The sequence below is a fragment of the Bombyx mori genome, chromosome 22 (assembly GCF_030269925.1).
Source record: "Bombyx mori chromosome 22, ASM3026992v2".
Classification (NCBI taxonomy): Eukaryota; Metazoa; Arthropoda; class Insecta; order Lepidoptera; family Bombycidae; genus Bombyx; species Bombyx mori.
This window is the reverse complement of record NC_085128.1, coordinates 10,645,580-10,667,933: the sequence shown is the minus strand read 5'-3', so window position 1 is coordinate 10,667,933 and position 22,354 is coordinate 10,645,580. Positions and strand designations below refer to the sequence as shown.

Genomic DNA, 22,354 nt, shown 5'->3' with positions numbered 1-22,354 from the left:
TTTATCGATTTTATATTAGCAACGAAATGATGACCTGCAGTACGTCTGATTTTTTAAAATAGATATTCATTTTACTCTATTTATAATTTGTTAGTTCTAAAGATAGAACTTTTGAGTAGGTACCACCACATTGAATTCACTAGTATGATTTTTCTTATTACTTTATCCATAGGTAATATAATAACATACTTAACATTGTAGCATTGAATATGGTTATATGAATAGCCCACTTCAAGCCATACATGCTTGCGGAATTTTTACTTTACGTTCACCTTATCTTTTGTAATTTAGTGTTTTTTTCCTGGAAAACGGAAAACGTGTACAGCTGGAGCTTTCCCATCATATCGAACATATCTATCAACGCGTCGAAAGCTTTTAATCGTACATACTCCGATAACTTTATTTATCAGTTAATTTATAGCTAGAGTACTAATATTAATAATTTCGCTGAATGAAAATGCTGGTAGTATACTAATATTTATTTCTATGTGTTAGAGTTATATATTTTTATATACATACAAAAATGTGTAAATACATTTTTTAAATAATCATGTTTTATGAAAGATACAAATGGCTTAGTGGGCTTTAGGGAAGGTACATTAGTAGATACATTGGACAAAAATACATGAAAATTATATTTTCAATGTGATGAAAAAGTAGGAAAAGTCAAGGAAAAGTCACCTAAAAGGAAATGTTAACCAAACAATAATAACATATTCATGTACAAATTATGTAACTTAACAACAACGTGAGCAAACTCAGATACCGCATCCATTTTATTGATCGCAGCTGAACGTTGACCTTGGTATTGCGCATGCGCATAATATTGTAAACTATGACGAAAGCATTGACTGCGTAAGAGATACGGATATCGTGAACTGTTAGTTGATAAATGACACATTGTATTGGATGACATTTCAAGAATGCCACACATCTGCATTCTTGAGTAATAATTTTAAGGTATAATTTAATTGCCATTTCATTGATATTTACGAGGTAAGTATTGATGGTTGTTTTAATTTTAAAAGGTTAATTTGAAATTGCGGTAGTTGATAATTAACGACAATTTGTTGTCACTGCACAATCGTAAAATAACGGCTGCGTCTGACGGAAAAGAATATTCAACATTCATGACTTAACAAAACGTAAAATTACTTATTTTTTAGTATATTGTTTATAACAATAATAACTGATTAAAGTTGGCCATTGCTAGTGCTCTTGAACAACGTATAGGTAGCCAGCCACTTCTTAGAGGTTATCATTGATGAGCATTCGTGAATACGCATTACAGAAACTGAAAACATATTCATATAATCGACCTAATCACTCAATCGTAAACTATCAATAGCGTGCTTGCAATATATCGACGAGAGTATAATTTCAACATTCCACATCTTACGCATTTTTCGTTTGACTGCGGACGTGTTGCGTAGGTATATCGAGTTTCGAGTTTCAAGAATTTTAACTAGCAAAAATCAGTGATATTAAGTCGATTATGCCTTAAGTTTTACAATTAATATTTTTCCTAGCACTAAGCCCTAATATGCTAAGAGACGTGGGATTCTAATTTATGTGTTAAGAAAAAAAAAAACCAAAAAAAAAACCACCCACACCATAAAATGTAGTCGAAATCAATTAAATATATTAAGGATACATCAAAAACTAGTACTGGTCAGATAGAATCAAAAGAAACAGCATTCAAATACAAAAAAAAAACATCACAATCGGTATACTTAGAAGTTCTAAGCTAACATACAAATTAAAAAAAATGTCCAATTGATAACCTTTTCCTTTTTCGGTGTCGGAAGTCGGTTATCAAAAACTATGAGAAGCCAGGAGTGAATAGATGAACCTAAATAAAGCATACGGACACTGCTAAAATGACAATCCACTTTTGACTTTGTTGTTAATAGTTATGTTTTTTTTCTGTTATCTATCAGCCAGTAGCCTTCAGAGGCTATTCTGTCTACGCCTTGGCCGGTGGGCGAGCTCACGCGGATCAGCCTGAAAGCTTTTGCTAAAATATGCCCTAACAGCAGAGCCTAAGAGCAATGCTTCGCTGAATCTACCACCGGATCTGAATCGCGACCCACTGAGAAGATCCGGCGTGAAATTCACTGGATTAACATAGTCCAGTAGTAGCAGGCTCTATTAAAAGACACAGGGCTGTTGTTTTTTCTGATAGCTCTATAAATTGAGGATCAGTCGAAGGCAACGTGAAATATGACCGTCATATAAAAAAAATATGTTTGTGTACCTTTTTTACAACCATTTTATTCTTTTATTTCCACTTTAACACGTTGACTGCCGTGTAGATCACCGGTGCCCTACGCGGCGCCCTGAAGTAATTATGTCGATTTCTGTTTACTAAGCACCTAAATTGCCTAACTTTGCCTTATTTTGTTTCTAGTGTATGTTTTAGTATTTTAAGTCTCTGAGAAACAGATTCATTCTCATAATCTTCTGATTCGACTTTCCTAGACAGAGTCTAATAGGTATTCCTGTGCTCTGTAATATAACTGAGGAGAAAGATCGACACAATTACTTCAGTGCGCGACGAAGGGCACCGGTGACCCACACGGCAGTCAACGTGTTAATCGATTTAAAAAAAACAAGATACTTGATTACTAAGATACTTGTTTTTAGATTTGATTAAAAATCAAATATTTTAAACGAGGCTCATATTTGTTGTAAAATTATAACAGACTTACTTGGAAGCTGGCACGTTGGTGAGACACAAAAAGTTGTTGCGGACGCTACGCAGGCTCGCCAGGACTTGCGCGAAGGGTGTCACAATCAGGTCTTCTCCGTGACTGTAAATAAAGAACGAAGTTATTGCTTGCTATCGCGAGGTTCAAATATTGATTACATTAGACTAGAGCTAAGCGTTAATCACTATATAGTATAAAACAAAGTCGCTTTCTCTGTCCCTATATCCCTATGCATGCTTAAATCTTTAAAACTACGCAACGGATTTTGATGCGGTTTTTTTTAATAGATAGAGTGATTGAAGAGGAAGGTTTATATGTATATTATCATCCATTAAATGGCGGAGAAATCAATAATAAATTACAGTTTCCGAAGCGAAGCGAGGGCGGATCGCTAGTAACAAAATAAAAGTGAATATTGTTTTTAATGTTCCAAATCTATTAGCGAAACCCTTCTTTGAATAAATTGAGATTTCTTAGAATCGTATCAAATTCCTAATGGACACTAATCTAACTTCTTAATGCTTCAAGTAAATAAACACCAGGTATTTTAAAGCAAATGAATAGAGGTCGTTCAGGTTGTTTTTGATTGGTAAAGTTAATTTAATACGATCACTCCTACTGCGTCTAGACAATTAGATTTTGAAATTCATCAAAAACCACCCACGCTTTCAAATGCGCTTTAGACTGTTGAGGGGTTTTTGACATCGCAGTTCGAAAATTCAACTTGACAGTAAAATTTTAAATAGAAAATGCCTTTGAATAACCCAAAACAATAGACGTATAATTTAAAAAAAAACTAGTTTTAACATGTTAATGTCGTAGTGCCTACAAATTCACACACATTACTAATAATTAATTAAAATATAAGTGTAAGTGGCAGGTAAAAAGAAAGCGTTTACAAAACATAATTCCGACAAATGCTTACAATGAACCATTCTGTTAATAGGCAAACACAGAAACTTTGATTATAATTTTAGTATTAATTATTGGAAAGGGAGGAGTAAAATAACTTCAATTTTTTTTTTTAAATATAGGTAACTATTTACTGATTATAATAAGTTACTGAAGATAATGCTATATATTCATTCAATGCATTGATAAAATCAAATAGACGATCTGTTGTAGATAAGTAGTTATAGAATAAAACAACAACATGATTTTTTCCACACATCTATCACTAATATTGAAACTCTGCCTATTTCTGCCGTGAAGCAGTAATGCGTTTCGGTTTGAAGGGTGGGGCAGCCGTTGTAACATTATTGAGACCTTAGAACTTATATCTCAAGGTGGGTGGCGGCATTTACGTTGTAGATGTCTATGGGCTCCGCTAACCAGGTGGGCTGTGAGCTAGTCTACCCATCTAAACAATAAAATAATTATCATGTAGATACTTACAAATTAGTACCCAAGGGATGGAAATATAAATAAGGGAAGTCTTTGCCAAACACGTTAAAATTAAATAATGTGCTAACATTTTTAATTGTATCTTACTTCGGAATCTAGATAGAGAAACCTTGTTTATTATGAAGTATTTTTTAAATATCAATATAAATCTAACAGACTCATGAACTTTCACGAACAAAAAGCTGATGTCTTCAGGAAATTTACGCATTACAAGTAATAATACATTCACGCTTGATTCTTCTATTCAAATTGGTCGAATTTCCATGAACGATACTAGCGTAATCTCAAAGTTTTCAGCAGTACTAGTAACTCAACTTTAAATGACCAGTTCGTTTGATAAGTTTATATTGTGTTAAACCTCTAGAGGTACGACCCTATTAATGTTTCACGTTTGTTTGTTATTCAGTGACGCGTGATAGGACAAACAAATGTAATGTCATTGTTTTGAACTTTTCTCGATACACTAGTCGTCTTTTGTTCAATCAACTCTGATTCGATTCGGAGTTACAGTTTAGCTTTTTGTAGAGATTCGCTTCATAATATTTTTCAGATTTGAAAAGATGTTTATTTCTTCAATCGTCTTATTCAGGCAATTATCACTTTCATGAAAAACTGAGGCCATGCCGCGTTGCATTCCTGCATACCCTTGGATGGCATACCTCCGAATCTCCAAAACACGACTGCACTAGTATTCTGACATTTGAAGTTGGAACATTTTTATACAATCTGGTTTTTGTTTTCACTAATAAAACGCTTCTTTATACCGTTTCGCGAATTGTAACTTTTATTGTTTTTATATTTTGCTGGTGAGATTTTAGGAACGAAGTTCCTTATGGGACGATGCGGAGGGATACCCTAACCGGTAAAAAAACGTCTGTAACGTAAATTTTTTATTGGAACGAAGTTCCTTACGGCAGGCTTGGAGGGGATAGGGATTTTGCTGCGCGACCGAACTGAAAATAATGTGATAGTAAAACCGTAAGAAAAAATCCGTGGAAAAAAGTGCGTGGAATAAAACCGTTTAATGAGACGTGCGCAGGCGCGACAGTCGTATACACAAGCGAGTAGTGTATAATACCTTTCTCTTTCTCCCTCTTTCTTTTCGTTCTCTCATCCCTTCTCTCTCTATTTTGTAATTATTTCTATTTCTATGTAATTTTATGTTGTCAAACAAAAATAAAGAGACATATTTTGTTATTTTAATTGATAATTTGAATTACGATTTTATTTTTATTTTACGTAATTTATTATTTCCTAAAATACTGAATTTCCTAAATACTTTCCTGTACTTAAATAAAAACTAATCAGCAAAATTTGAGAGAAAAATCAAGAAAACCAACATAAAATTGAGCACGATTTTTTTTTGTAAATTGTGTCGATTCTACATTAGCCGAAGGAACTTCGTACCTACCTGGTGTCCCACGACACCACATTTATATTTTTATTTATTTATAGTCTTAGTATGATGGCTATACAGTGTCTACGTGATGACGGTTATTATTATTCATATAAATAGCTGTTTATTTGTATATTATTATTATATATTTTTTATAAATCATTGTTAATATAATAAAGCTGATCAATTTGTAAAGTAGTTTTTATTTATTTTTATCAATAAAAAAATCATAATAAAAAATGTATACCCGAATAATTATTTTCTTTACACCTCGAATAGAACTTAAAATTAATATTTTTATAATAAGGAACTTCATTCCTAACCGGTGTCCCACGACACCACACATCTTTTTATTTTGCGGCACGCTCCACAGAATTAAATGTGTTTTCTTTATAAAAAAGAAAAACAAATTAAACATCGCGATCGCTTTATACAATCAAATGATTCTAAGCACAGAACCGTGTCCCGTTTAGTCAACTTCCTACTTCAGTATTCCAGTTAAGGGATTTTTATGTAAATCAAATTTGTTTCAGTCCTTTGTTCGGTATATTTTAATTTTCTCATGCATTAATGCGATGGACAATAATTTCAGTAAATATTCCATTAGTATAACTTATATCTTTGTACTTAAATTGCAATCGTGAATGTGTTCGTAAATCGTTCAACATTGATTTATTATTTAAAAATATACATTCTGTAGATTAAAATTGAAAAATGAAGTGCGCAAAATGATATTTTGTGTACCGTAAAAGATAATAATGGTTGTATTGTGGTAATATTCAAATTTTACTGCAAGCACTACCTTTCTTGTGGGATATATTCAATATTTATTCATGAGAGTTAAATATGTATGAGGATATTAGGACGTTGACTAGACTTGTATTGTTTTTACTCAACTGTTCTGTAATACGATATAGGAATTTTAGGGTGACTAATTCAACGCCTGTTTATTTATTTCCTATGGAAATTTATATAAATATTAATAAATTCGAACCAGACTATTTTTTTTAAATACAAATATTTCAACGTTTAACATCTTTTAAATGAACAACTGCAGAATTTCAATAATACCTTATGCTCTTTATTCCTTTTAATACAACTTAATAAAAATGAACTAGATGGCGTTGCAAACAATATTAATTATGTTTTGTCAACGGACGATAATAAACTAGGCAAGTTTTAATAATACAGATGGCGTTAACCATAGGTTTCTACAATTTTACTGCACTATCCGTGAACCATTTTGCAGTCATTGGTACTTGTTTGAATATATTTTTTGGAACGAAGTTCCTTACGGCAGGCTTGGAGGGGATAGGGATTTTGCTGCGCGACCGAACTGAAAAACATGTGATAGTAAAAACCGTAAGAAAAAGTCCGTGGAATAAGGCCTTGTTTTCCGCATAGCGATATTTCACCGCGCAATTTTTTTTTCGTAATTCTTTATTTTTTATTTTTTATATGGAACTTCGTTCCTATCCGGTGTCCCACGACACCACGCATCTTTTTTTTATCGAAATTTTGTAAGGTGAAATTGTAGTTACTGGTAAAACCGTCCATTAAGATACATTTGACCATCCAATATATAGTGGTTGCCGGAGTTTATAGACAACGTCAATGCTGTCACAGATCTCATTGTCATTAGAAGTTATCATTAGATGAGTATTCGTTAGCGGGGCAAATAAACATTTTTTTTTTTTAAATCATTGCCATTTCAAAGCCAAATCACGTCATCGGTTCGATAGCGAACGTATTCTTTTTGGCGGCCGGATAACAGATGGATGAGGTGTTGCTAGATTTATCTTAATTGCGGGTCACCCATTAATTCTCGATACGATCAGCATAAGGTCATCTATAAAAAATCAATAATTTGGACTTTTCATAAACAACATTTCAATTATGTTTTTTTCCGATGCGACTCTTTATAAGATAGTCTTTAAATAATCGATTAATATCCCTTAAAGTACACACGAATTCGTATAAACCGATTAACGGTAAAAGTAAATTAGACATTATACTTTTAGTGTTCTTAAAATTGCATATCAGACTGTTATGTACTTTTCTAAATTAGAAAATGTTATATCGAGGGAAACGTTGTATTATACTAAGGTCGGTTGTTTAGTGGCTTACGTAGTGTTTACCCACGCAGAGCACACTCAGTCACATAAACAAGTAAATTGTATTATTCGGGTAAACACTTACTTGACCTACTTCTGTCCCCCTTTTGTTTGTATTCTTTTGAAGATTTCGCGAATAAGTTTCGCAACGGGAATATAATCATTATTAGATTACCGAGGCGATTTCGTTAAAATATCGACTCGCGAACATGCAAAACAGCGATTTAGAGTTTACGCGTTAATGTTAAAAACAAAACGTTTACCAACTTTTACAATGCCCAGCAGGTATCATCAATCAGCGTTATAGTATTATTATCAATGTCAAATGTTAAAACACGAAAACTGAATGATCTTACACAAACTTTTTTTTCCCTACCTATGCTGATAGCCTTGAGAGGCTATTTCAGCTTGGCCCTAACATGTAGGTGAGCTCACGGGGCTCAAACCAGAGTGTTGCTAACACTGGCCCTAGCAAGAGCAGTGCTTCGCAGAATCTACCACCGGATCGAAAACGCGACCCATTGAGAAAATCAGGCGAGAAACTCAGTGGGCTGTGTCTGTGGGTTAATTCGCTCGTCGAGCCCTTCGTCGCACGCGACGGGTTCGACGAGGAAGGTGACCAGTGCTTGAGGTATCTAAAAGCACCGTTAATGGATCAGGAGGATCCGTAATGACGTGTTTTGGGCGACGTCGACTATTTACCATTCGGTCTACAGGATCGGGTATGTTTTTCCCAGCGACCATGACAGGAAGGTTCTTATGTCGTGCCGTCTTCTCAAAGTGGCGCAATGATGCCGACTGTAGATACTTACTGACTGAGTCAAGCTCCAGGTCATCATGGAGTTATACTAACAATAATACTCGTATGTATGATCTTGACTAATTTTTTTTAGATTATGCTTAATTATTAGATTATGCTTAATTATTCAGATTGTGCTTAAGATATGTTTCTTAAACATAAAACTACTAGAATATTGTCTAACTAAATCTGTATAGACTGAACGAGATAGGTATATTTAAATCGGCGATTTTAAAAAGAAAAAAATGCGTATTTTATAATGCCACCATCATTATGTTTTTTTTTCTGCCATAGTACGCAGACGAGCATATGGCCATACTTGATGGTCAGTAGTCACCGCTACCAGTGGTCGCTCATGGACGTAACGTTACAGCAAAATAACTGGCTACTGTAATATTGCGGGTTTGTGAAAGAGACTGCTCTGACTCAAAAGAAACAATTGCGACGTCAATTTACAATTACACTATTTACTGGTGGTACGACCTCTTGTGAATCCGCATGGGTAGGTACCACCACCCTGCCTATTTCTGCTGTGAAACAGGATTGCGTTTCGGGTAGGTGGGGCAAAATCTAACTTCCTATGGTGGAAATGAACAGCAGAACGAGTTTGTTAAAGTCAAGGTGCGTTTGCCAATTTGAATTACATGTCTTATGATTATACCAGCACTAGAGACCGAACGTGACCATGATATTGTTAGGGGTATGTTTTCGTTTGAGATTTTGTCCAGGTTCTGAGCCAGGGTTAGGCTAGGTCTAGGCTAATAATAGTAAGCGTCCGTATTGGAGGGTCTAACCAATACGGACGCTTACTATTATTAGCCTAGAATCAAATTTTCATCGTAAATCACAAAGCTGTTTAAAATCCTTTCATTTTAGTGTCTATTAAACAATGCAAGGAATACCTTAACGCGTTCGTCCACCTTCGTCCGGCACTAACTAACCAAGTTTTTTTATCTTGTCGATTTGACGCATATGAACTAATATTGCTTTGATGCTAACTTTGAAAGCTGCTGTTAACTCAGCGGTAGATATAATATCATCGTCATCTTTCACTATCGCCTTTAATTCGTTTAACTTTAGTTTTAGGGCTACCACGGGGTTCATTTGTTAGATACAATTTTCTATGTCGGAGGCATTCAAACAACAATACGTTGTGCATTCGTTCGTAGTGTTCAATCCTTTGATTATATACACGTCACGTTATATACATGTGTATATAATCAAAGGTTCAATCCGTACAAATCATTAATGTTGTGAGATGTTTGTGCGGCATTGCTACCGGGACGGAATTCTAATTCCATAATTGAATTCCACATTTTTATAATAAAACTAACTTATGCCCGCCACTTCGTTCGCGTGGAATAGTTTAAAAATAAGGCTTTATTTTAGAACAAATTTGGTTAGCATAAAAAACTGTTATAGTGAGCCAACCTTAACATATATATAGACATAAGCTGTCGCTGACTTTGTTTTGATCTCTTAAAGGGGAACAATTCTGTCAAACATTATTTTAGCGAAACTAACCGTTTCGGAAGTGCACGCAGCGGAAGCTCTCAAAAAAAAACCCGATTTTGAAACATTTTTTATTGGTGCTCCGCTTGTATTGGTCTTAGCGTGATGTTATATAGCCTATAGCCTTCCTCATAAATGGGTTATCTAACACTGAACGAATTTTTCAAATCGGACCTGATATTAGCGCGTTCAAACAAACAAACTCTTCAGCTTTATAATATTATTATAGATTCATTTGAATTCAGAATATATTGACGGCTATACGATACCTACCACAGAAAAGTTCCTGATATTAGCGCGGTCAAACAAACAAACTCTTCAGCTTTATAATATTAGTATAGATTCATTTGAATTCAGAATATATTGACGGTTATACGATACCTACCACAGAAACTACGTTTCAAATTGCCAGTACCTATTGTAAAGCGGCAACTTCATAAGTAAACACCTATTACTTATGACTAATTCAGAATCATGTGTTAGTAGTCAATAGTTACAATGTGACATATTATTAAAATGAAAACATGTATAAATAATAAACTTGGCCAAGGTTTTTGGAGTTATGCCCGTCTCGTTGACTATAGTCAGCAGGTGAGCATCTGCCAGCTGTCACGGGCGTTGTAAAATCATCTATTACATTATTATTTATGAGTTATTTCGTTCGCATTGTTTGTTGCTTAGTAGACACAATTACTATTATATTTTGTACGATTTTTTTCGCAGACAGTGATAGCTATAGGATTCTAATAGATCTTCTCTTATACATATGGGATTACTCAACAGAAACCATACGTGTAATTAGAGAATGATAGTAAAAAACAAAGAAATAAATAGGTTATCGTACAGTGAATTATTTAAAAAAATATATAACCATGATAGAATAAGACTTCTATTTTATACGTTTTTATTAGCATGATTTTGATCCCCTTCAAAACGTCGGATTAACTCGAAATTTGGTATACTTATTAAGGACCGATGACAATACAATATTTAAAATAAAAATAAAAATAATAATTTAAAAAATTGAAATTCAACTAAATAATAAAAAATTAATAATAGTTTAAAAAACTAATAAAATACGCTTTTATAGAAAATCCAACTAAAAAATAGAAAATAAATTTTAATAAATTTGAATTAAAAATAGTGTAAGAAAAATGATTTTATTGTAAAAAAAAGCGTGGGGTGCATGGTATCAGTAGTTATAAATATTTTATCAACAGATATGAGTAGACGGGTTATTTTAATATTATCCTGAAAAGCGGCCCACGCTTTTTTTTACAATAAAATCATTTTTTCTTACACTATTTTTAATTCAAATTTATTAAAATTATTCATTATTCAAATTTCTATTTGTGTATATGTTTTGTTTTGTTTTTGCGCAATAACGGTGTACCATCCTACTGTTTTATCTGGCGTTAAATGGGACATTACAATATAAATGTTATCTACGTTAAAACACAGGGTTAAAATGTATAGTGACTGTTTCATTGTTTAATACAGAACACAAGACTGCTTTGCCGCAGAAACTGAATCACTAGTGCTATTTAGCCACGCGGGCTCATATTACGTTATAACACCGGTTTGGGTACTATCAAACTAGTTTGTTATTAGCAAAGGCAGAATTTTTCTAGTTCAAGAAACTTCAATGTCTATCCCAAAATGACAATTACAAATGCCACGCCAATTCTCTTTTTCGGTTACGTCGTACTAAAGTGTGTGCGTGATCCGTATTTTCAGCGAGTGACAAATAACGACTTCTTAAGATTTACGACATCATTAGAGTGTGACTTCTACTACTATCATATTTCGGTACACTCGTTTAGTATATTGGCGTCATCGGTGACGATTTGAAAGAAAAATAAAAGCAAATTCCTCGAGACTTCATAATATTGAAACAGCATGTACCTTTAACGTTTCCTATACATAAGTAACCCTCAGACACAGCCCACTGAGTTTCTCGCCGGATCTTCTCAGTGGGTTGTGTTTCCGATCCGGTGGTAGATTCGGCGAAGCACGGCTCTTGCTAGGGTTCGTGTTAGCAATGTCGTCAGGTTTGAGCCCAGTGAGCTCACCTACTAGTTAAGGTTACGCTGGAATAGCCTCTCAAGGCTACTAGCTTAGGTAGGAAAAAAAAACATAAGGATATGTACTCCACATATATTATTTGGAATCTTTGATCTTAAGTAAACGAAATACACATCTCATATTGTTTTCTCTTTGGCGGAGGTTATCTAATAATGTAATATTACCGGATAGTTATTCGGCGAATAACAAATTATCTTTAGGTACCGTATTTTCTTTAATCTGGTACGAAATCTAAGGAATGGCGTTGGTATGCCGCGTCTTGGCTGCGTCTATGGCATTGTCGACAGGCCACAAGCGACGGTGATACTCCACCATCAAGGGGTATGCTAACATCTGTTTTCAAAAGTAATAAAAATGAAAAAGCGTAACACTAAACTGAACATACACATGCTATTTTGACGTAACTCTTTAGAGCTATTAGTGAAACTATTTTAAGTATTAAACATTGTATTTCGTGTTTGTGAAAAATATTTTCGTACGCATCAGCACCAACCACATGCCTTATCCAGCTGGAACAGCCTTTATATAGTTGTGATTCTCGGCTTATTCTTCTTATTCTCTAAGCCAAACTGCCTACGATTAATTTCTAGCCTGCTTTGCCAATCTCATACCTTCCATTCTCAAGAACGGTTGACGTTGGCTAGCTCCTCCTCCTTGCGTCGGTTTCCTCATTATTGAGGGTCGTGGTCATGGCCTTGAAACAGTTTGTTTATTATAATGCACCGCCATCTGTTCCTATCTGCAGCTGAGTGCAGAGCATCGTGCATTGTGGTATCAAGGGTTGCACGAATCTGGTCCGTCCAACGGGTCGGGTTCCTGCCTCTTGGTCGCTTGCCCTCGACCTTTCCAGTGACCACCAATTTCTCCAAGTTGTCACTGTCTTTCCTTGCAATGTGGCCAAAGTATTCAAGAATCCCTCGCAGGCAAATGGTGGAGAGTCTAGTCCGGATCTTGAGCTGAGCTAGGATAGATACATTGGTGCAGCGTGCGGTCCAGGGAATACCCAACATCCTCCATAATATAACGTTGGCTAGCAGCAGATCGCAAACTATTATAGATATTATAATTTAGAGTATAATATTGTATCTGTTCCTTATTTATCCGATGCTGGTCGAAACTATTAGTACTAACCAGGTCAGATTCTTGCAAAGTACAGATCACCGTACCCGTCGAAGAATTCAACGTGACCAATAGCCCATAGAATCAATACCTCGTCCCAACCTTAGTCCTAGCCTTGAGTGCACCCGTACTGGTGAAGCTGGAAAGGCCTATGGGCCATCAAGAATTCCATCATCTCAAAAACTGGAAGAACTCGAAAGAGAAACAGTTTTTTTTTAATTTTGGCTGTTTATTTGACTAACACCGAAGTAATATCATATTACGCCGAAAGCAGCTCCATAGATACCTATACTTCATAACAAGGCACTTAAAAATATGTATTACTTCAATTTTCTCGATATGCAATAGGCGGAAAAACTTTTAAAAAATCTAATCTTTATTAATATACATCGTTAACATTAAAAACCTTTTTGATGTAGTCATTAGAGGATCTAATATACCGGGATGGTGACGTCAAGAAACTTGTTTTGTAACCAGTGTGTTATCTGCGGCGTAGATACATAGGTAGGTAGTTATATTCTATTGGCTTTAACGAATAGCAGTTGTAAAATTTAGGGATGTTACAATTCATATTCATATATTTATTGAATTATTGAATTTATTGAAATACTGGAATAATACGTATTCAACAGCAAAGATAAAACGATTAAAGTGATTCGATTAATCATTAGAAACTTAAACATCGTTAAACAGACATAATATGCCTGGTTTGAATTCCAATTTAGAACTAAAATCTTCAAAGGTATTTTTCTTATCCAGAGCTACTAATGTGGCTTGTCAAGCTGATCGTATTTATCCATCGCGTATTTAAAAAACAAAATCTGATAAAACATATTTAATATAATATTTAAAACGCATTCCCCTATCCAAAGTACGGGTACATCCCTATAATGGACTAGTCCACTTTACTCGTTTACTGCCATCCTGCTCGAGAAACGTAATTCAATTAGGTCAGAGAGTATAAAATAATAACGCACATGGCACAAGCCGCGGGGGAGCACTGTTGTAATAATTAATGCACATAAATTAAATGAACAATGTGTACAAACAATAACAGAAGAGGTCTGGATTATTTGAAAAAGTAATCTGCTATAAGGGACTTACTTGCAAAATAAACGTATGTAAAAAAAATATTATCTATTATTTTCTTCGGTATTCGCGAGTCGTAGACATAATTAAGCCTACTGTAACGACTTCATCTCGTGTTTATCTTTTTCATTTTATTGTTATTATATTATATTGTTGTTTTTAAGCTATTGCATAGCTTTTATCGCGGGCTTTGAGCACGGCGACCGAGTCAAGAATTTCCGTAACGAAAATAAAACCTAGCACCCCACACTCCGCTTACTATGTATCTCGCGTTCAACACTGCCCATCTCTCTCTCGCGCGGTCTAGTTTATGAGTGTGAAGGGGACAGTTAATGTTTTGCTTTTGTTAATGCTTATAAATATAGAGTGGTCTTATTTTATTATTGTTTTAATAGTAAATTATTATTGACTAATTATAATTGCATAAGTTCATAAAAATGCTATGCAATAGCATAGCAGAGTGCCCCACGTGCTGTTTTAATTATTATTTTCAAAGCTTCAAATACTTTACAGTTTTCGTGATCACATACGACTGAAGTGCTATACGTTGATGTTTGAATGCTAACTACCGTCGAATTTTCTTCATGTTATTGTACTGTAAACTGTAAAGGACATAAATATTATATATATATTTTTGCCGAGGTTAAGCTGCAACTAATGAGTAAATGGTATCAACGCCAAGAACCAGTCTTATTTACAACAATGTTAAACAGAAATGTATTGCAGACAGGCCAATGCTAATCATGAATACACGGAAACAGATATAGTCGTATGCGCTCATACATGAATCTTATACAGAGGTATGTATGAATAAGCTGAGCAGCAATTGCATTATTCAAGAAGCGGTAGGACCTCTTGTGAGTCCGCACGGGTAGGCACCACCACCCTGCCTATTTCTGCCGTGAAGCAGTAATGCGTTTCGGTTTAAAGGGTGGGGCAGAAGTTGTAACTATACTTGAGACCTTAGAACTTATATCTCAAGGTGGATGGCGCATTTATGTTGTAGAAGGGTTCCAGTAACCACTTAACACCAGGTGGGCTGTGAGCTCGTCCACTCATCTAAGCAATAAAAAAAAATGAAGATAATTTTTGGAATATTGTTTCATTTTCTTATGGATTGTTAATTGGTGATTAGTATCTGTATCTTAAAAAACTAAAAATTTTCACATTAAATTTTGCGACGTAAGTAATTTTTGTTTTTATTAAAGCGTACCTACATTCTTTTGCATAGCTTTACTGTGTAACTGTAACGCTAATTTATCGATAACTCGATTTTAAAGATTTGTACAATTTATTATAGTTTGTTGTGATGATAATCTAAAATAGATGGGTCTAATATAAATATATATATATAATTAATTGAATTTGAGAATTAAGGCAGTAAACACAATTTAAATCACGTTTTTCTTAAAAGTTAAATCTTTAAAACTTTAAATTTGAGTATTTTTAAAAATCGCGGTACCAGTTCTGCTCTTTGATAATGAATATTTATAAAGTCAATGTAGGCATGTATTCGATTTTCGTTTTAGACTAGCTGAGTCTGAGGCAAAGCTAGTCTAAAAAAGTAGTCTAAGTTACTCCTTATATCATCAGCTACCTATCAGTGAAAGTCTCGTCAAAATCGGTCCAGTAGTTCCAGAGATTAGCCGGAACAAACAGACAGACGGACAAAAATTGTAAAAAATGTTATTTTGGTGTATGTACCGTATATTTAATATATACTATTCATATGCATGTAGTAAAAAACGGTTATTTCAATATTACAAACAGACACTCCAATTTTATTTATATGTATAGATATAGATTATTTTAACTATGAATACCATCATCGACTGTAAGTACATTTGATAAACACAAATTCAACACGTTTTATGAATGTTACAGTTAAAATTCTCGTTTTTAAAGTTGAAATATTCTAAGAATAAGGGCCCGAGCCAAAGCACGCGCTGACTGTAAATTGGATAACATCACATTTTTACGATTACGATGAACGTTTGTGTACCTAATGCGTAACATTCGACATTCAAACAGTTTTATTGCTGCACATTCATTTTCATGTTTTAATTATTAAGGTCGAATTTTACTCTTAGGAATTTCGTCGTGTACTTTTGATATTTTATCGGTTAAACGTTTTAAGAAATTGTTTCGATTTGATCGGACGATTCGAGATTCGAGATTCGGACAGTCGCAGGTTCTCCTCCACTGCTGAGTACAGAAATCCCTCATCGATTTCCAGAATGATCGATCGGAAGCGATCGATTTTATTTATTCACAAGAGTTACGTTGCTACTTTATAGCTTAGAATTTAGCTAGTAGATTCATTTTTAGCTGTCAATATGCGCCTGCTGCGTAATAAATCGCGCATCAATTTGCGCATGCTTTAGCCGCCTATATTGTCTGACTTCAACACCTATCACGATTTTAGAGTCAATTCGATATGGCAATCATGAATTGGCATTGTAACAATATATTTTTTTGTAATTTTCAAAGCTATCGAGTGCGGTATTACTTAATACACCCGCAGCAAATAGTAACAGTAATAGCAACCGATGTAGATCGCTTAACATTTATTAGATGAGTATGTTGTGTTTAATTATTAGTTTAGTTACGCAGTTACGTTTTTATAGCCCGCTAGGGAATCTCGGTAGCACTTTGCTAAGACTACCGGATTTTTTCCCTACCTGTGCTGATAGCATTGAGCGGCTATTTCAGCTTCTCCTTGACGTGTAGGTGAGCTCACGGGGCTCAAACCGGGAGTATTGCTAACACTGGCCCTAGCAAGAGCAGTGCTTCGCAGAATCTACCACCGGATCGGAAAGGTGACCCACTGGAAAGATCCGGCGAGAAGCTCAGTGGGATGTATCTATGGGTTAATTTACTCGTCGAGCTCTTCGTCGCAAGCGACGGGTTCGGCGAGGACGGTGACCGGCGCTTGAGTAAAACTATCGTGGAATAGATACTAACTTTAAAATATACACCTCATTGTTACAACGGCACGCGGCAGGATATAGCAAAATTTTTTTTCCGTTCAATACAATTTTTTTCCCGAACTGCTAACAATAAATAATAATAATCAAAAAATAACCAACATTTTAAACAGTCTCGGAATAAATAGAAAAATTTCTATTACATACATAAGTTATTTTTAGACAGTTTTCCACAAGCTGCGATTACTTTTTCAAAAATAAAGGACATTTTTTTAAATGGTGCATTATATGTTACTATAAGCCTTACTTATGTCCCTCCCTCTCACTGTTTTAGACCAATAAAAATGTTATTTATGTATGTATACTTAATGTAATTTATATTTTTTGCTGTCTAATTTCGTCTTAAAAAATTTTAATATGTAATATCTTATTATTCAAAATATAAATTTAAAGGTTGTTTAAATTTAATTAACCAATTTAAATACAAACTCGAACATGAAATTATAATTAATGTTTCGCGGCATCGGGAAATGTTTTTAATAGACTACTATATATTACAGTATTGTGAAAAAATGTCGACCTTTTTAATGCCTGTCTTCAGAAATCAATTCTCTCGCTTACTCTTACATATTATGCCATATTTACCTCATTGTTTTCACACTACATGAAGATATTGAAATTCACTATATAATCTATTTTAAAACAACATTTACATAAAGACACGTGTTTGTAAGAATATTTTACCATTAATTTATCTATTTAATACGTATTTTGAAAGATGTCAATGTCATCTAAGATAACGCGTACTCTTTCATAATAAATGAGTTTATTACTAAAGAGAATTATGTTTTATAGAATCTATTACATGATAATAGTATGTTCCTCCCACAGACGTAATCCAATGAGTTTTTACGCCAGATCTTCTCAGTGGATTGCGATTCCGATCCGGTCGTAGATTCAGCGAAGCACTGCTCTCGCCACGGCTATTGCTACCCAATTTTCTCAGCCCCATGAACTCGATTACCAAGCCGCGCAAAACTGGAATAGCCCCTCAAGGCTACCAGCGATTAGTTAATTGAATGATACGCGTATTCGACTACATCTTCACGGGTGTACCTAAGCAATCGTGCGTGATTTTCATGCGAACTAGTTGTGAATTCCGGCTTGAAGTGAAGCAGCCGTATTATATTACAATGGACTTTGATCTCAGGTCTCCAGCTGGATGGTGGCATTCACGTGCTGCCTATGGGCACCAGAAACCACTTAATGCTTCGTCCATCGAGATAGCACAATCAATAAGGCTACAATAACAAGATACCAGTCGCTTAACGAATAAACTAAATAACATGGGGCTACGGCCTTATCTAACTAAAAAAAAACTTTTTCACCAATTTTCATTTATAGTAGTATATTTATTTTATTATTCGTTCCTCTCATCACTAAATCTTATCCTGGTTTGTCAATCTAAGGCTTATCATGGCCATTGTCAGTTGACGCCAGACAGACGGTCAGTCACGGATGAAATACAAGCTTTTATTAAAGCCACTTCAGTCGGTCGTATTTCGATATCAAACTTAAGAAAAAATAAGGAATCGGTAAAATGAATTTATTCTTTACAGACCGAATCTATTTTCTATTCCATTCAGTAGGTCGTTAAATAGGTTGAGGAAAAGGAGAATTGATTTTGCGTTTCGAAAGATTGAAAGGAAATTGTACTGAGTCCTTCAGTACCTCGCACAACATAAATGTGATATTCCTATGCCATTTTATAGAAAGTAGTATAGATATTAAATAAATTATAGTTTAATATATGAAAAACAAAACAGTCTCTAGAGATTGATGAAAATTACATTGAAAGAATCCATTGTATAGAAACAGGTCCAAAAACAATCAAACATTTTACCTACGAGTTGTCTTAATTTTATTACAAGATCTCTCTTAATCACTATACTCCATGATCCATCCCTTTGCAAGTGTTTACCGCCGTCTACGGAAGTACAAAATGAAGAATGAGTGAATGTGCTTGAAATTAAATTATTTTTACACTTGCTCGTCGGCCAAGAGAAACCATCAGAGTATTTAATAAAGTGTGAATAAGTTAACTGTTGAATAATAAACGTTTAGAGAAGCTTTTAACTAATAATGACTTTACCACCGAATCGAAACGCTGTTTAACCACCGAGACGGTTTTAAAAAAAAAGTTCTTGCATATTTCACATATTAAGCCTTATTAGGGGTAGAGAGGTCCCAAACGATGGTCGGACCAAATGGCGGAGGAACTAAAAATACCTGTCAGCGACGCACTCCACCAAGCTACAGAACGGGATCGATGGAGACAGCTAGTTGACGGAATCAAACGGAGTCACGATCCTCAGCAATGAGGGACCGATTGAAGAGAGAGAGAGAGAGAAGCCTTGGAACGCTGCTTACCGTGAAATACATATTTACATATATGTAAATTTTTTATAACAATTAGCCATTCGGGTGTATGACACCGTTTCCGAATCCATAATAACACCTTCCGCACAGACTCAGCGCGGAATAACATAATTAAACCATTATTATTATTTTAGAAACTTAACCTTTCTTGACCCAGTAATCAAAAACAAAAGCATCTCACGTGTTGACGATGATTTTTTATTACAATGTGTGTCCAATCGAACAATATACTTTGTTTGCTTACCCTTGGAGCAATACGAAATCATAAACAACTATTTATAGAAAGGCCAACGGAGCTCCGCTTCATTTATAATATTTAATTATCATTTCATTTGTTGAAACCTTATTAGCTGAAGCCCTACTTTAAAAGGTATTTTAGCGTATTTCTTAGGGAACGCCTTCTTGATGAGCAAAAGCTTACGTGGGCGGAAAGGTTGAAAGGTATATTACGAGCAGTATGACGAGAGGTAAAAGGTTTTCAATCACAAAAAACTGTTATATCGTTTATGTAGTGAAATATGTTAAGGTAGATAGGTAATTTTTTTAAGGGATTTTATGATCCGGTAATTGAGACCTTTAAGTCAGGTCTTATTTTAATTTATATTCTTATTTTTAAGAAAAATGATAATATGGAGTAAAATTTAATGAAATGAAACGAAGATGATTAATTTGAGATTAATCAACTGGGATGAAATGAAATGAAATGAGAGGAGATGATATGGGATGAAATATAATCTCAGTAAAATGGTGGTCATGTACTGAAATTGTTTTAGTGGACTTTTTGGAGGATCGCGAGCAGTTACGTCCAGTGACTTTGTTTCATTTTCCCACATTTGTGCACTTTCACAGATATTAAATAGTTAATAAACCACTGTTATTATACATTTAAGCCTGACGAAACACTAAATAGAAAAAAAAAACAAATCACACAACTTCACTCCTCGCGTTCCCGCCAAAAAAGTCCTTAAAGGTAGATAATAATCGAAAACGCCACTCTGGTGTTGTATACCCATATTTACTAAACTTGATCACGAAAGTAAATGCGATATCAAACGCACCTATGCTGGGTGTATCTATTTAATTGCTTTTTTTTACTATACCTGCCAAATTGGAACGTTGGTTGACTTTCCAGCCGAAGTGGGTAGAATGGTGGTAACTATACATTTCAAACGAGCAATACTTTGTAATACGACATGGTAAATGAAGGAAATATTCTATATGGAAAATACGGTGAAGTTACCAAGTATCCGCAACGCTAACGGTCATTACTTTCGATTCTCTGACCTCTTCATCGACTCAGTATAGTTTAAGAAAGCAAAATATAGATTTTTCTTTCTTGTGGCTGTTTGTTTAAAAAACACGAACTTTAACAAAAGTAAATATGTACTTAAATCACAAAGAATTGGTTATTGAATAATTTTTGTATCCGTAATTTTCATTTCGACTCCTTAATAGTTGAAACGAACAAGTTAAGAAACTTTACAGGTGATTCAAACTGTTCCGACAAAGCCGAAATCAGAATATTAAACCACTACGCTAACGTGGTCGTTTGTAAGCTCACATTTCGTGAATCCGACATGTAACGAGAAGGCAGCTGACAGATGTCCGCGGCGTTCCCGCGTGACCGCAGATTTCACGCGACAGTCGGTTCTAAATCAGCACGGGCAATGTAAATAGCATTAGCATTTTTAGCGTGTTCTTTTTAGTGCTACACTTTAGGGATTAGCCACTGGCTACCAACGTATGTCTTCATTTTCGGGAACGACTCTAATACACTCTGTATAATTGAGGCCGTAAGCGCAAAAGCGGCCTAAGCTTACCATAGTCAGCATGGTGGTAATGAGTTTTGAATTTACTTTTACACTGCTTCGTAGGCAAAAAAAATACGCGCGAAAATAATGTTTATTAAGCTATCTGTTATCTATGGGTGAAACTAGGTATAGAACGGTTTTGCATCAAAATTTAATATGTTTTAAATAAATTGCAATATATAAGCAAGAATATGAAAAATTTTGGACTAGGCCACTTTTGCTCTGACGGCCTCAATTGTACAGTGTGCTATTTTTATCGCTGTTGAAGAAATGTCAAGAATGTTTTTTTCTATTTCAGTGCTGCAGCAAAGCAACGCTACATTTAAATGCGAATGAAAACAAAAATATATAATTGAATATACTCTAAATAAAGGTCAGTAAAAGTCATGTATAATAATGGCGATGCGAACTGTCCGGGTGATTGATGAAATAAGTTCGTCTCTTTATTATTTACGGGTAGCAGCGGTGTCCGTTACAAGTGGATGTAGATACACGCCTTTTGTATAGTATTTCTGCCTTCGGGATAAAGTCTTCTCATTGGCGTACAAAGGGGGAAACACGATCTCGTATAATTCTCCTTAAGGGGGAAGGCTCAACGATGTCGAGAACAGACAAATGTTAAGGATCAATAACAACTATTTTTATCGTTGGGTATTAAGTAAATTATAATAATGTCTTTTTGAAGTGAAAACTTCTTTAGAATCGTTGTGATTTCAAACCGGATGCAACGGAAAAAACGACAGGTAAGAGACACAAATACAAAAATGTGTAGGATGAAGCCAGCAAAGAATGAGACAGAAATATACATACTATTTAATACAGCGCCATCTGTGAGATTTTTTAATACTAACGTGTGTATGAAAGCTCTTGTAGTGAATTTTAATTTAGGATTATACGTGAAATTAAAATATCAATTCACAGAGGGCGCTACCTTACAATTATTTACTA

At 34.7% G+C, this 22,354-nt stretch overlaps 1 protein-coding gene and 1 long non-coding RNA gene across 20 annotated transcripts in view; both read right to left on the bottom strand.

Annotated features, from left to right (window-relative positions):
* LOC101742254 (cAMP-specific 3',5'-cyclic phosphodiesterase) overlaps positions 1 to 22,354 on the bottom strand; it is a 632,766-nt gene that overhangs the window by 38,490 nt on the left and 571,922 nt on the right. For all 19 annotated transcript variants that reach the window (XM_021348173.3, XM_038019023.2, XM_038019027.2 and 16 more), the window contains one exon: positions 2,712 to 2,813. In XM_021348173.3, the coding sequence (XP_021203848.2) occupies positions 2,712 to 2,813 (102 nt within the window). The remainder of the gene's footprint in view (positions 1 to 2,711; positions 2,814 to 22,354) is intronic.
* LOC134200993 (uncharacterized) lies at positions 14,602 to 17,928 on the bottom strand. The gene is made up of 2 exons (XR_009976133.1): positions 17,802 to 17,928; positions 14,602 to 14,831 (listed from the first exon to the last, which is right to left on the bottom strand). It is a non-coding gene; the product is annotated as an uncharacterized LOC134200993 (long non-coding RNA).